A 14,115-nucleotide genomic window follows, 5' to 3' on the forward strand; every position below is an offset into this window, starting at 1 on the left:
AATTAGAACTTGGGCTAAAAAATATAACATTTTCCTAAATTAGAAAATCTGCAACATCTACAAATGCTCATCTAACTTCTCACTTAAACGAAAACGCTATTAAGGCTTTCTTTGGCATAGCAGATATTCCTGCTAGTCATCAATCAACACTAATACACAAATCAACATCAATTACCCTAACACTTTATGTAAAAGCTGTCACCTCAACAAGCAAGTATGGTGGCTTACACTGTGACTGGTCATTATGAAGGACTGGTATAGCATGCCATATTACATAGCTGATGTCTCATATTTTCCAATCAACATAGGATCTAGCAATCAACAAGTAAATCTGGTCACCATACGATCCACAGAGGTATAGATTGAATGTACTAAAAAGAATATGTTTAGAACAGAGAAAGAAAAGTAATAGTAAATAGCTACTATGTTACTAAATAAAATGAACAAAACTAATATACTCTTCTACTATGGGAAAAAGTAGCATATTGGAATAAACCTGAGCCATTGATTAGAGAGTTTACATATGTTACATTTAGAAAGACTAAACTGTTCTGGTTAGCCACACATTCTTCTTCCAAGCAAATACAAGTACTGTGTATCTATAATAGACTATTATATACTATTATATACCTAACAAAGAGAAATGCTATAATTGTGACTATAATGATATTTAATGTTCTGTTTGCAAGGTATGGAAGGGTTCATATGAACTGACAATATCAGGCCTACCTGAACAGTAAATGTGGGAATATATGATTTTGCAGATAAATATCTGGATCTGCAGTCTGGATTTTACAGATGTACTTCATTTAAATTTCTATATGTGTAATAAAGGCTTCATATATCTGCAAGCTTTCAAGTACTAAGTGAAACTATTCATAGCTTATTACAGTCAAGATGAGATTTACCTCTCATTTTCCACTCAGCATGATGGGGAATCGGAAATATGAAAGTGTACATGTCAGACATCAATGAAAATTCAGATATCACCAGTTCAGCCCATATACAGTCTAAATGCAATTTAACTAATGCCAAATGTACCCTTATACTCTAAATCATATGTAATACTTTGTTCCTCCCTATTGCCTCCAACACCTTTGATGTTTAGCAAATTAGTTGTTTGGATATACAAAGTCTACATACCATTGTTGAAATTGAATATGTATACCCCTCTCCTGATTGGTACCCTTCAACAATAAGAAAAAATCATGTACATGTCTTGAAAGTTCCTTGTGGACCATGGTTATCCAAGCTAGATGCCACAAAGTGAACTGCAAGGAAATCCTACAGGAGCAGCTGATCTTTATTTGTGGTTAATCACTATCACTTCCATTGCTGGTAGGTGTATGCTAGTTACCTTTGAACATGATTTTGAATGTTTGGGTAACTCAGAACACAGCTACAACCCCATTGTGAATGGGTGTGCACACATATGAAAACCTGGTATTTTTATTTATTTTCACTTCTTTTTCCTAAAAATTGTGTTTATCACTTGAGTTTTTTTATTTGCAAAGTCACATTAAAGGAGGAAAAAGGCCTGACATGGTTTATCCTGATGTCAGGCTTTACATCACAAACACCTGGAATTTCAATAAGGGTGTGTAGAATTTTTATATCCGCTGCAGATACAGACTGCCCTGCCAAATCTTCCTTACACTCCACAATGTGCATATGATAACTAATCTCCTATTATCATTGAAGAGTCTATACTGTAAAATATCAGTTTACACTACTGACTCTCAGCAAATACAAAGAAACTTATAGGACAAAATATTTATTAATAGCTACAAATATGTACTTGGTAAAGAATGTGACCTATAAAAATATCATATTCCTGCTATTATACTACATACATGGGTTGACTTTCAATCCAAGACCTGATAGTAGATTGGTTTTTAAGATCTTGACACTTACACCATTCTCCTATGTACATTTGCTATGTAATCACTGCAAGTCCAGTGACCTATTATATGGGTTCAGAGCCCGAACCCCTGACAGTGTAAAGATTGGCAATAATTGACAAGGACAATCACATGAAAACTCGTTACATGCTTGATAAATATTCCATGGCAATTCCGCTTGAAGAGCATTAATGACACGGCACAAACTTTACTTTGGAATTTAACGTGGTTTCACATGCAAGAGTATGTAAAAAAGGTAAAGAGCACTAACATGTTACAATCAACAATCACAGCTTACAGTCTGTGCCTCTAGGCGCCTTCCCAGTGTGTGTCACCCTAGGTAGTATGATAATATTTCCTTCAGTTTTTTAGGGAATTGTGTAAATCAAATCATCATGATGTTAAAATAATCTATCTCATTATGTAAACATAGTATTACTTGAAAAAACATACGTAAGACTAGTAGATACATGATTACACAACTCTGGCTTACCTTTGAAACTACTATTGTAATAAATGCAAAAAATACCTAGAAATGGGCAGCATTGGAACTGTCATGTATGTAAAGCTATTTCATGAAATACTATAGTTCTTGAACAAAAAACATTCCCTGATTAGGCTCTGAAATACATTATTTAGCTTTTCGGGTAACTAGTTTTATACATGATGTAAGAAAATACAAACTCAATGAAGCAAAACGTACAAATATTGGAATACTCACTATAGAAGATCTCCATTCACACAAATACACAAATTAATACACTTATAACAAACTGAATAGTAACGTTTAAAATTAGATGTTAGAGATGAACAAAATTTTGGCAGCAACAAGGGGTGAGGGTGGGTACTAATTACCCGGGCCCGGCCCGGGCCCTCACTGCTGTTTGTTTGATTTTTTTAAACCTATTTTTTTTTCTTTATTTTTTTTTCCTGTGGGGTGGGGTGGCTCTGCCCCCTTCGCTGGTGGAGGAACATAATACTAAAAAAACAAACAAACAAAATAAAATACTCACATGATCGTGGTGCCAGCATCCCGCTTCCATCCTCTCTGCTCCGTTTGCACTGAATGTCGGGCGTGACATCAACAATCCACGCCCGATATTCAGTGAGTAGCGGCGCAGAGAGGACCCAGAAGACAGAAGAGAGAAGAGATGAAAGAAGCCAATACAAAGGTAAGTAAAGGATGAAAGGCTAAGGGAGGAAAACAGAAAGGCACCGAGTGATGAACAAGAAGGAGGGGCAGGATGGCACAGTGATGAAGGAGAGTGGGGCAGGATTGCACAGTGTAATGAAGGGAGGAGCAGCATGGCATAGTGATGAAGGAGAGGGGGACAGGATGGCACAGTAATTAAGGAGAGGGGGGAGCAGCATGGCACAGTGATGAAGGAGAGGGGGGCAGGATGGCACTGTGATGAAAAGGGTGAGCAGCATGGTACAGTGATGGAGAGGGGGGGCATGATGGCACAGAGATGAAGGGGGAGCAGCATGGCACAGTGGTGAAGGAGAGGGGGGAGCAGGATGGCACGGTGATGAAGGAGAGGGGGGCAGGATGGCACAGTGTGATAAAGGGGGGAGCAGCATGGCATAGTGATGAAGGAGAGGGGGACAGGATGGCACAGTAATTAAGGAGAGGGGGGAGCAGCATGGCACAGTGATGGAGAGGGGGGCAGGATGAAGGGGGTGAGCAGCATGGCACAGTGATGGAGAGGGGGGCAGGATGGCACAGTGTGATGAAGGGGGGGCAGCATGGCACAGTGGTGAAGGAGAGGGGGGAGCAGGATGGCACAGTGATGAAGGAGAGGGGGGCAGGATGGCACAGTGTGATAAAGGGGGGGAGCAGCATGGCACAGTGATGAAGGAGAGGGGGGAAGGATGGCACAGTGATGAAGGGGGAGCAGCATGGCGTAGAGATGAAGGAGAGTGAGGAAGGCACAGTATGATGAAGGGGATCAACATGGCACAGTGATGAAGGAGAGGGGATCAGCATGGCACAGCGATGAAGGAGAGGGGGACAGGATGGCACAGTAATTAAGGAGAGGGGGGAGCAGCATGGCACAGTGATGAAGGAGAGGGGAGCAGGATGAAGGGGTGAGCAGCATAACACAGTGATGGAGAGGGGGGCAGGATGGCACAGTGTGATGAAGGGGGGCAGCATGGTACAGTGGTGAAGGAGAGGGGGGAGCAGGATGGCACAGTGATGAAGGAGAGGGGGGCAGGATGGCACAGTGTGATAAAGGGGGGGAGCAGCATGGCACAGTGATGAAGGAGATGGGGGAAAGGATGGCACAGTGATGAAGGGGGGAGCATCATGGCATAGAGATGAAGGAGAGTGAGGAAGGCACAGTGTGATGAAGGGGGATCAGCATGGCACAGTGATGAAGGAGAGGGGGGAAGGATGGCACAGTAATGAAGGGGGGGAGCAGCATGGCGTAGAGATGAAGGAGAGTGAGGAAGGCACAGTATGATGAAGGGGGATCAACATGGCATAGTGATGAAGGAGAGGGGATCAGCATGGCACAGTGATGAAGGGGGGGAGCAGGAGGCACAGGGTGAAGTAGAAGGGGGAACAGGATGGCACAGTGATGACAGAGGTGGGCACGATAGCACACAGATGAAGGGGTAGCAGCATGGCACAGTGATGAAGGAGGGGGGGCAAGATGGCACAGTGTGATGAAGGGGGGGCCAGGTGAAGAGGGGAAAAGCAGCATAGAGGGCGCAGTGTGATCATAAGGGGGCACATCCTGGTGATGATGAAGGGGCACAGTAATGTGTGTGTGAAGGCACAGGGGGATTGTGGTAATGTGTGTGATGGCACAGGGGGCTTGTGGTAATGTGTGTGTGTGTGTGTGTGTGTGTAATGGCACAGGGGGTTTGTGGGACTGTAGTTTGAGGTAGGTGGTGGCAGATTAATGGGTGCAATTTTGTTTATGGTGCAGATGGTGGGGCAATTTACTAGTGGGGACTATTAATTTAAGATGGGGTGGATTGGGGGCTATTGAATGTTGGGGTGAGTTTGGGGAGAATGAAGGCTCTTTATTAAATGTGACTATGAATTATATAATGGCACTGATGGTTGCGGGAAATAGGTATATTTATGAAATGTAAATACTATTAATTTATTGCTGGGGCTGTTTGGAGGGCGGCAAATAGGTTTATTTCTTAAATTCGAATACAATTATCTTAATGTTGGGGCTGGAGAAAGGCCTAATTATTATTCGTCAGTGCTATGGATTTAATGTCTGGGCTGGTTGAAATTTTCTAAATGTACCCATTTTTTTTCCAACTAGGGCTCCCTACATTCCAGGATCCAGACAAGCCCCAATTAAAGAAATCTGCAGCCACAGGTGGTGAAAGTGACAAGAACAGGTATGAGAGAGCAGGACAGTCTGTGAAATGTTGTGATTCTAGTAGGACAATCCCAATTTTTGGTGAGTGTTCTGCCTAATGTAAGGGGCAGGCCAAGACTGTGAACTCTTTATGTACACACTGCATTCTTTATATACTACACTATGGTGCTAAATATCCTGAAAGTCAGGAATACTGGGACATATGTCACGCTCCGGCGAGCGGGCACTGCACCCTTACGTCAATGGTGTACACAACAATGCAGGGTTTTATTTCTGTAGGAGGGTGGCCTAACACTTTTCAGCTACTAGCCATGCCCCAATGATGCATAGTCATGCCTCCAATTGTATGAACACACCTACTACCACTTTTGCGCCGGCGCAAAAATTTTTCTACATGCTCAACTATAAGGGGGCCCCATGAAGTTGTTGTACCAGGGCCCTGAATTCCTCTTGGCAGCCATGCCATGGGGGGCGTGGAATGTCCTAATAGTGACTTGGTCACTTCCCATATAGTGTGACAATGGCCATTAGCAGGTGGGGTGTGCTAAATATTGTGATTCCAGAGATAAAAAAAAATAGCTATGCAAAACCACAATTTGAAGAATGTAACACCACAACTACATCTCTATATAAATACATGTCCCGCCACAAAACACGATTAACACAAAATTTCCCTGCAATTTTGCTCATCTCTACAAGATACTTAGGAACTTAAAATCCATATAGCAGTTTTCAAGTCCATAAATAGCATAATATTTAAAAGAGGAAATATGATTTTGTAAGCATGTCTCAATACAGGTAGATGTGATAATGGCAAAGATTATTTGTATTTTACATGGAATTGTAACTAAAAAGACTGCTATTTACTAGCAGGTTTAAAAAGACTGGTGCAGAATTCACACAACTTAATTAATATAGTTATGCTAATATACTATATGTCTATCTTCCTGTAAATATAAACCAGGGATTCTGATGTCATCGCTTATGATCGATGAGTTCTGATGTCATCTCTTGTGTGTTCATTTGGAAAACTTGTGTATTATAAAGTATAACGCACCAACCACTGTACATTATGATGGATATAAGAAGTCAGTTCTGATTTCTGTAACCTTTATAAATGTAATTTTATATGGCTAAAGAACTTCTTTGTGAATTCTTATATTCATATAATATTACAATAGAGAGTGCACTCGTGATAGGAACTTTACAGTGCATGTCAAAAAAAATACTATAATAGGTGGACAAACAAGTACCCTTGAGCCCAAAGGAATACCCTACCTATCACAGACAGCAGTTTATGAAAGTGAATATAAAACAGGAGCTTTCTATGTACACAGTAAGTCCTCTCTCAGTTCTCTCTTCAAACATGTTATTAAGATGGTGATTTTTTTTTTATTTACAAAGTTACTGAATTATGAGATTTATTAAAATTGTGTAAAAAGTGCAACATATTAGCTTCCTTTGATACATAGATTGTTAGTCCTTTTATAAACACAAGTTATACAGAATACATGCATATAGCTTCTTACAGAATAGGAAAGTATGTAAAATAATAAGATAGTCATTGTTATCACATATATATGTGAAATATAAACAGAGTGGATCTAATATCTGGAAGTCTTGGACCAAGCTTACATATACTAAATTACATTTAAGAACTACCAGTATCTTTCTCTGTGCTGCTTCTAGCATTATCCACTTTTAAGGAACTTTTATAGAGGTTATATTTGCAAAAGAGTGCATTCTAGAAAATGATAGCTGGAATCTGATTGGTTTCTACGGGCAGCACCTCCACTTTTCCCGTTGAGAAGGTTTGATACCTCTACCCCTAAGAGTCTATTTTGCAAATATAACCTCTATCATATTTATAAAAGTTGTCTATGTAAAATCTCCAGTGTATATAGGACATCTGAGGCTCCTAACGTGTCTGAGAGGCACACTCTTTCACATCACAATTATGACATTATCATCCCTCCATTACCCTTTGTTTTCATGTCCTGCTTTTATTTTGCTAACCCTGTATGTCCCTGATTATGTATGACCTGTTTTCCTCACTGTCCGGCCCTGTACAGCACTGTGGCACCTTACAAATCAGCAATAATATTAATGGTAAAATAACAGTGACATAAGTGGCACAAATAGATTTTCACACTACTCTGTTCAAATCCAATGATGTCGGCAAGACGACAAGGCAGTAGGGTCGCCTGTAGACAGGAGCCGCAATACAGCTGCCCCTCAAATGTGGCAACAGCTGTATAACATATATGTGCTATATACCCTCTACTAGCGAATGACTTATAGATAGGAAAAAGGTTGTATATTATATTTATATTTTATATATCCCCTTAGGGTTTATTTTTCAAATGTAATGCCTAAAAAAAACTGCCAGGGAAGTGGAATTACATTGTTTAGCAGCCCTCAACACAGTTAAAAGTGTAGGAGGACACAGTTGGTCTGCATGTCTATATGTATTACATAATCACCGAGCACCTTCAATTATTTTCTTGTGTTATATTTCTGGTTCTTGGAACTTTCTATATAAAGGGCAAAAGATTACATGTCTGTATATATATTACACACAAACATGCATGACAAGTGCTGAGTCTTATGTTACCTGGTAAGCCATATCATTTATTGAAATACATTGTAGTTCTAACATCAATTTACATGTGTATGTGTGTGTATTTATGTGTACAGAAACACTCATAAATCTATACATGTATACAATATGTAAGGATGTAGCTACTGTTCCCACTAATCTGAGTACTATGGAAATTAAATTGTTAAAAGCATAACCTAATGAGCATGTCTGCTGTTTGGTGCAGCCCAGCACAAGTGATATACCTGATTAGTTAAGATTTTAACTCTATAATTTCCCGAGTGCTCAGGTTAGGGGGATCAGTGGGTGTAGCCAAGTATCAGTGCGCTAGAGAACTGTACAGCTATTTATTACATTAAATCATCCAATATAAAGACAAATTCAGTATAAAAGTTATATATTTATAAAAAGAAATGCTTCTTGGTAACAGCTTTTCCCTGAAGTTTTACCACATACTGTATGATGGATTCATAAATATTGCTATTCACTGCAGCATGATGGCTAAAGTTTTTCTTGGCAGAGGGAATAGAATTGCTCCAGTCACTTCACGTAGCTTTAGTGGTTGCCTCAGGACACACTCGCCTGTGCTAGTCAGCCTGATAAAGGAATAAACATCAACAAGCCTCCGGAAAATCTGGAGAAGATTTTTTTTCTTCCACATATGGAAGATACAAGAGCCAATTAGCTAGCAAATGTGTGTCAGGTGACTGGACTGGCACATGCAGCTCACTGATTTTTTTGGACCCAGTCCCAACTTTCTTCATATTCTTTCCGATTCTTTTCTGCTTCAATGATCTCTTTGTACCTTCTGCGGAAGAATCCCATCTGAAAAGGAGCAAAGCAAACATGTAGATTGTTATTTTAAATACAGAAACAGCTCTAATATTATAATTAATCTGTGTATTGATCTATCTAAAAATACATGATTGTACATCAATACAATGATTAAAGTGTGTAGTTATATAAAGTTTAATATGATAGCATGCATGAGTTATCAGATAATAGTTGGGGTTTTGGGGTGGGTTCAATCTGTATTTAAACCTTAACTGTATTTCACAATTATTTTTAATTAATATATATATACTGAAGTAGCATTTTGCAAGGAATAAGAAATACAGGCCTTGTTAAGCTTTTAATCATTAAAAAATTTAATCATTAGCCCTAAAGCTAGAGTATAGCACAAATTTATATTTTTTTTATGGGGTGGAATATGCAACAATCACTTGGAGCACTAACTTCAATTAAAAATTATATATGTCAGAAACACTATACATATCTATTAAACATTAAAAAATCCTATAGATTACTAAACGATTGGCAATACTAAATACAATATGACGTGAGATATGCCAATGTGATTTTTTTTATGGGTTTCAGTTATTTTCAGACAGACAAGTCAAAATAAAGAGCTAATAGTAACTAAGATGTGTAGTACAGCCACTGATATTCAACCAATTATATATGCAAAATGTGTCTATTAGGATGACAGTATATACATCTTTTTCAATTAATACATTTTTATTCATAGTGCCTTTTAGAAGCAGCCCTGGATTGCTGATATATTTTATGGACATAGTCTGTTACCAAATCCACCAGGCTTTCTGAGTAATATGTCCTCATGTGGAGCGTGTTGGCATTCAATCTATGTTAAAGGAGAACCTGGCTTTCCCAAAGCCAGATTTACGAAGAGAACTTACAGTCAATTTAAATAAAGGTACCATTCATTCTTAGAAGTGGTAAAAGAAATAAATATTAAGAGGACTTTCTTGTATTCATTCATTTACTACAATAGAGACCCAAGTAATAAAATAATTGATATAATTAACTTGACTGTAAATAGAGTTGCTCTGTAAATGATTTTGAAGTGTTTGCACAGGTTCTGTATAAGCAAGGAATAATATAATTTTGTTATTGTTGAAATTTAATTTACATTGGAAAATTGTCTTAACTTGCCCTTTAAGTGATTTATAAAGCACAGCAATTTGGATGGGGAACTGGGATATCTGCAGAGACCAAATTCTAATTGATGGATGAGAATGATAGTAATTATACAGTTTCCTATGTATTATGGCCGCTTGATGGCAAGGTCAGCTAAATTTTTTAGACATAAAAAATGTCTAGTTATTATCAAATGCTTATCAGCAGAATAGTTCCTTAATGTATTGAAAATTGTTCATTCTGATAGAGTAAGATGATAAAGGCAGGCTTTCCTTCAACAGCATCAAGTTTCACCTTTACCTTAACAAATTAACTGTTTGAAAGTGGTAGAGATAACAAAATTACACTCATAAAGCAATGGGAAAAATCTGGAAGATGGTTTTAATGCACATTTACATTATCAGATAAAGTCAATTTTATAAGTTCTCAGCTTGCACAGAAAAAAATAAATGCTAATATGTCCATTCTGTATTTCAATGCTCACATGAAATATACTTTGGTGTCTTAGAATAACGGCCTTTAGACAAACTCTAGATGGTGGCCACAAGTTATATAGGAACTAATAGATAGATAGATAGATAGATAGATAGATAGATAGATAGATAGATAGATAGATAGATATTCGAAAAGACTGCACTCACATCTTCAAGTAAATCCTCCTTTGGGGTGCTCCACAATAGCTCCCATTTCCATAGTGGCTAGTACATATATAAAGGTAGAGAGGGCCCTCACCATTTAAAACAAATAGATTATTCTTTATTTTCAATCTAGTTCCTTTACATAGACCTAAGGTCTATGCTGCTTCTGTCTGCTGTTCTATGTAAATCTGCCTTGAAAAAGGTCTGGATGTAAGACCAAAATGTCAACTACAATGTAAAGAAACTGGAGTGAAAATAAAGAATAATCCACTTGTTTAAAATGGTTAGTGCCTTGTCTACACACCTCACAGCAGACAGAATCACCCTCAGCTTCACTACTGACATCCAGTCCCTCTCACAATCCTGACACCTTCTCCTCAGCAACTTTGCTGATATACAGCCATTCCTCACTCAGAAAGTAACCATAACCCATTATTTCCCATTATGACTACTGTAACTACGTTCTCACTGGTCTTGCTTTCACCCACTTTTCCTTCCTGCTATACGTCCTGAATGCTGCTGCTAGACTTATCTTCCTCTCTCAACGCTCCTCATCGGCTGCTCCTCTCTGTACTTCCATTCACTGGCTCCACACTCCCTCTAGAGTCCAGTTCAAACTGCTTTCCCTCACCTACAAAGCCTCTTCAACCTCATAACACTCCTACTCAACTATTCCACTCTGTCTCTGACTTTCAATTCTCTTCCCCTCTCTTCAGCTCTTCCCACTCCTGTCACCAAGATCTCCCCCGCTGCTCCCCAACTATGGAACTCCTTACCTAACTCTACCAGATTCTCTCCAACCAACAATCATTCCAATGTTCCCTTAAAATCGACCTATTCATGCTTGCCTATCCTATCCTCTACTAGACCCTCATGTCCACTCCATCCACCACATTCCACATGTGTCCCATTGGCTCCTACTTCCCTCTCTTTGTCTGACGAAGAGAATTTTACATTGAGGATTATTTACAATTGTAGATCTCATCAGAAAATAACACATCTAGATTTGCACAGTTTGCATTTTTTTCTCCCTGTATAACAACTCACAACAAGTTACACCTCAAAATGCAAGGTAACTGTTCCACTATTTTTGGTGATTATTGCACCTTGTTTACAGGACTTCACATGAATGGGACGCACAGGCAAAAAGTCAGTGGAAATCTGAGTCAACATCTACTTATCTGTAAGAACCTCCCTACCCAACAAATTAAATTTAACGTTTTTCTTTTTCATTCAAATAGCCATCTTTTATCTAACTACGAAAATTAAAGGAACATAGCGGCTGTCTTTATTTCAACTGCTGTATTATGGACTGTATTTTAAAATACATTTTTTTACTTGTTCCTGTGTTCTTATCTTAGATTGAGATAACAGCATTCCATTAAAAGAAGTGGAATACAAGACTACCTAAGTGGCGTTAAAATCAGGGTATTTTGAACATTGAAAAAGTTCTGAAATATCAGGCAAATTACAGAAAACCATTCCTGGCCAATTTCCACCTCTTTTGAACCATTTTAATAAATAGTACACATAAACAAATGCTTTTGTGATTTAAAGAGAACAGATCAGTGTATAATTGTGATTATGTTGCTGTCTATAAGGAAAATACAATTACAGCAATATTCCATAGCAAAAAGCTGTTCCTTCACAACAGTGCTTTTTTAGTAATACAATATTTCACCTCCTTCTACTTGACTCCCTAGCTTCCTGAACAATTGCAGCCTAATTTTATGTGGTTCTTGCTCTGATCCTCATTAAACTCATCAAAAACATTGTCCAACCACCTACTTCTGGGCCTGCTTCTGACACCATTCTCATGGGTTCCTGCTGAACACCTTCTATACTATCCTGTTTTCCAGCATTCTAGCCATCTGAGCCTATTTGCTTTTATTTCGGACACTATGTCTTATGATTCTCCAGAGGTCTCTCTCATGTATAGGGCTAAAAATTCTCCTTAATTCCTTCCTCTCCCATCTTCTTAGGAGTTCATCATCATCATAGGTGGCCGTTGTCCAGTCTTCTCAGCCTTAGGTCACTACTGGCCTCACTACTATACAGTAGATGGCCATTTTTAAGTTTCTTCTAAGGCTATGTGTCTTAAAGACTTTCTGCAGAGCTATGTAGCTCATCTGCTTCTTACCTGTTGCTATTATAGTCTTTATCTCTTCTCTCATATTATTATCCTCTGTAATAAATTACCCAAGATACTTAAAGCTTTGACACCATTCATAGTTGGCTCCTTTGTTGAATAGACCGATCCCCTCCTGTATGTCTTTTTCTAGGTGAAAGCATATAATGGGGTTTGGAGCAATTCACTTTTACTCTCATCCTCTTTGCATCTCTCCCTATCCTTACTAGTCCTTTCTCAAGATCTTGCAATTGGTGAGACAGCATATCGATGTCTTTAGCATATGCAAGTTTTTGTGTTATCCTGTTAAAAAAAGCTTCTAGAGAGTTTGCCGTCTTCTACTTATCTCATAACTTTTCCAGGGAGATACTAAAAAAAATGTTGACAACAGATCACCCTGCCTCAATCCTTGGTTAACTTCAAATCACTTTGATAACTTGATAATAACCTTACATATCGTCTTATGGCGTGTTACCTTGACTAATTTTATGAGCTTTGCTGGTACTCCTAGCTCTTTCAAGGCACAGTACTATTTTTCCTTCTCCATGCTGTCATAGGCTTCCATGACGTTAACGAACAGTTGGTGATCCTCATCATTATGTTCATAACATTTTTACAAAATCAGTCTGACAGTGAAAAATCTGATCTGTGGTAGACCTATTAACCTGAATGCCACAATGATAATTTCCCAAAATACATTCTGCATGTGGCATCAGTCTCACAGCTATAATCTTAGCTAGCATAGGCTACACTTAGTAAAGCTATGCCACAATAGTACTCACACTTTGCTTTATCATTCTTTTTTATGTATAGTCCAGAGTGTTCCATTGCTCTGGCATTTCTTCAGTTTTTCCATATGTCAGATGTATGTTGGTGGACATGTGACAGCAGCTGTTCTCCTATTTATCATTTCTGCTGTAGCCTGTAACATTATCTTCTCCAGGAGCTTAGGTTTTTTTAGTGCAGGGGCTTATACTTGCTCATCATTCCTTCCTTCCAAGATTGTCCTTTCCACATTCATTATTGCCTAATCTACATCTATTCTTTCTCTATTATTCCTTCAGTTTCACCCTTCTTATTGAAGTTCCTAAATTTCTAAAAATATTCAAACTATCTTAAATCTGCTCTTTATCACCTATAAGGTTCCCCTCTTCATCCTTACAGAAGGTGGTTCATGGCAGAAAGCCCTCATGTCTACCAGTCTGCTCTGCAAGCTCTGCAATCCAAATCTTCCATATTCCCTTTTCTGTCTTCTGCATTCTGTGTCAGCATCTCTCCTCTTCTGTTCGTATTCCTCTGTGGTGGCTCTACCATTTCTTTGTAGCATTCATCATCTTGTTTAATTTCTTTCGTGTATTTTTATCCTGCACTCAACATCAAAACATCTCTGTATCTTTGTCACCTTTTGTAAGCATATAGTTTTATCAGCTGCTTTCTGAATTACCTCTTTCATTGTCTTCCAATTTCCTCTCTTCTGCTCAGCTTTGGGGAATTTCCTGAATACAGTTATCTATTTTGTTTCCAAGTTCCTTACTCATTTCTCCATCTTATTTAAGCTTTGAGT

The 14,115-nt window shown here is 38.6% G+C and overlaps 1 protein-coding gene across 1 annotated transcript in view; it reads right to left on the reverse strand.

Annotated features, from left to right (window-relative positions):
- Positions 1–8,234: 8,234 nt before the first annotated feature.
- The window catches only part of ITGA9 (integrin subunit alpha 9), a 329,646-nt gene continuing 323,765 nt past the window's right edge, over positions 8,235–14,115 (reverse strand). The window contains exon 28 of the mRNA XM_075212608.1: positions 8,235–8,672. Within this exon, the coding sequence (XP_075068709.1) occupies positions 8,574–8,672 (99 nt within the window). The 3' untranslated portion in view covers positions 8,235–8,573. The remainder of the gene's footprint in view (positions 8,673–14,115) is intronic.

This window comes from Mixophyes fleayi, chromosome 5 (genome assembly GCF_038048845.1).
Source record: "Mixophyes fleayi isolate aMixFle1 chromosome 5, aMixFle1.hap1, whole genome shotgun sequence".
Lineage (NCBI taxonomy): Eukaryota > Metazoa > Chordata > Amphibia > Anura > Limnodynastidae > Mixophyes > Mixophyes fleayi.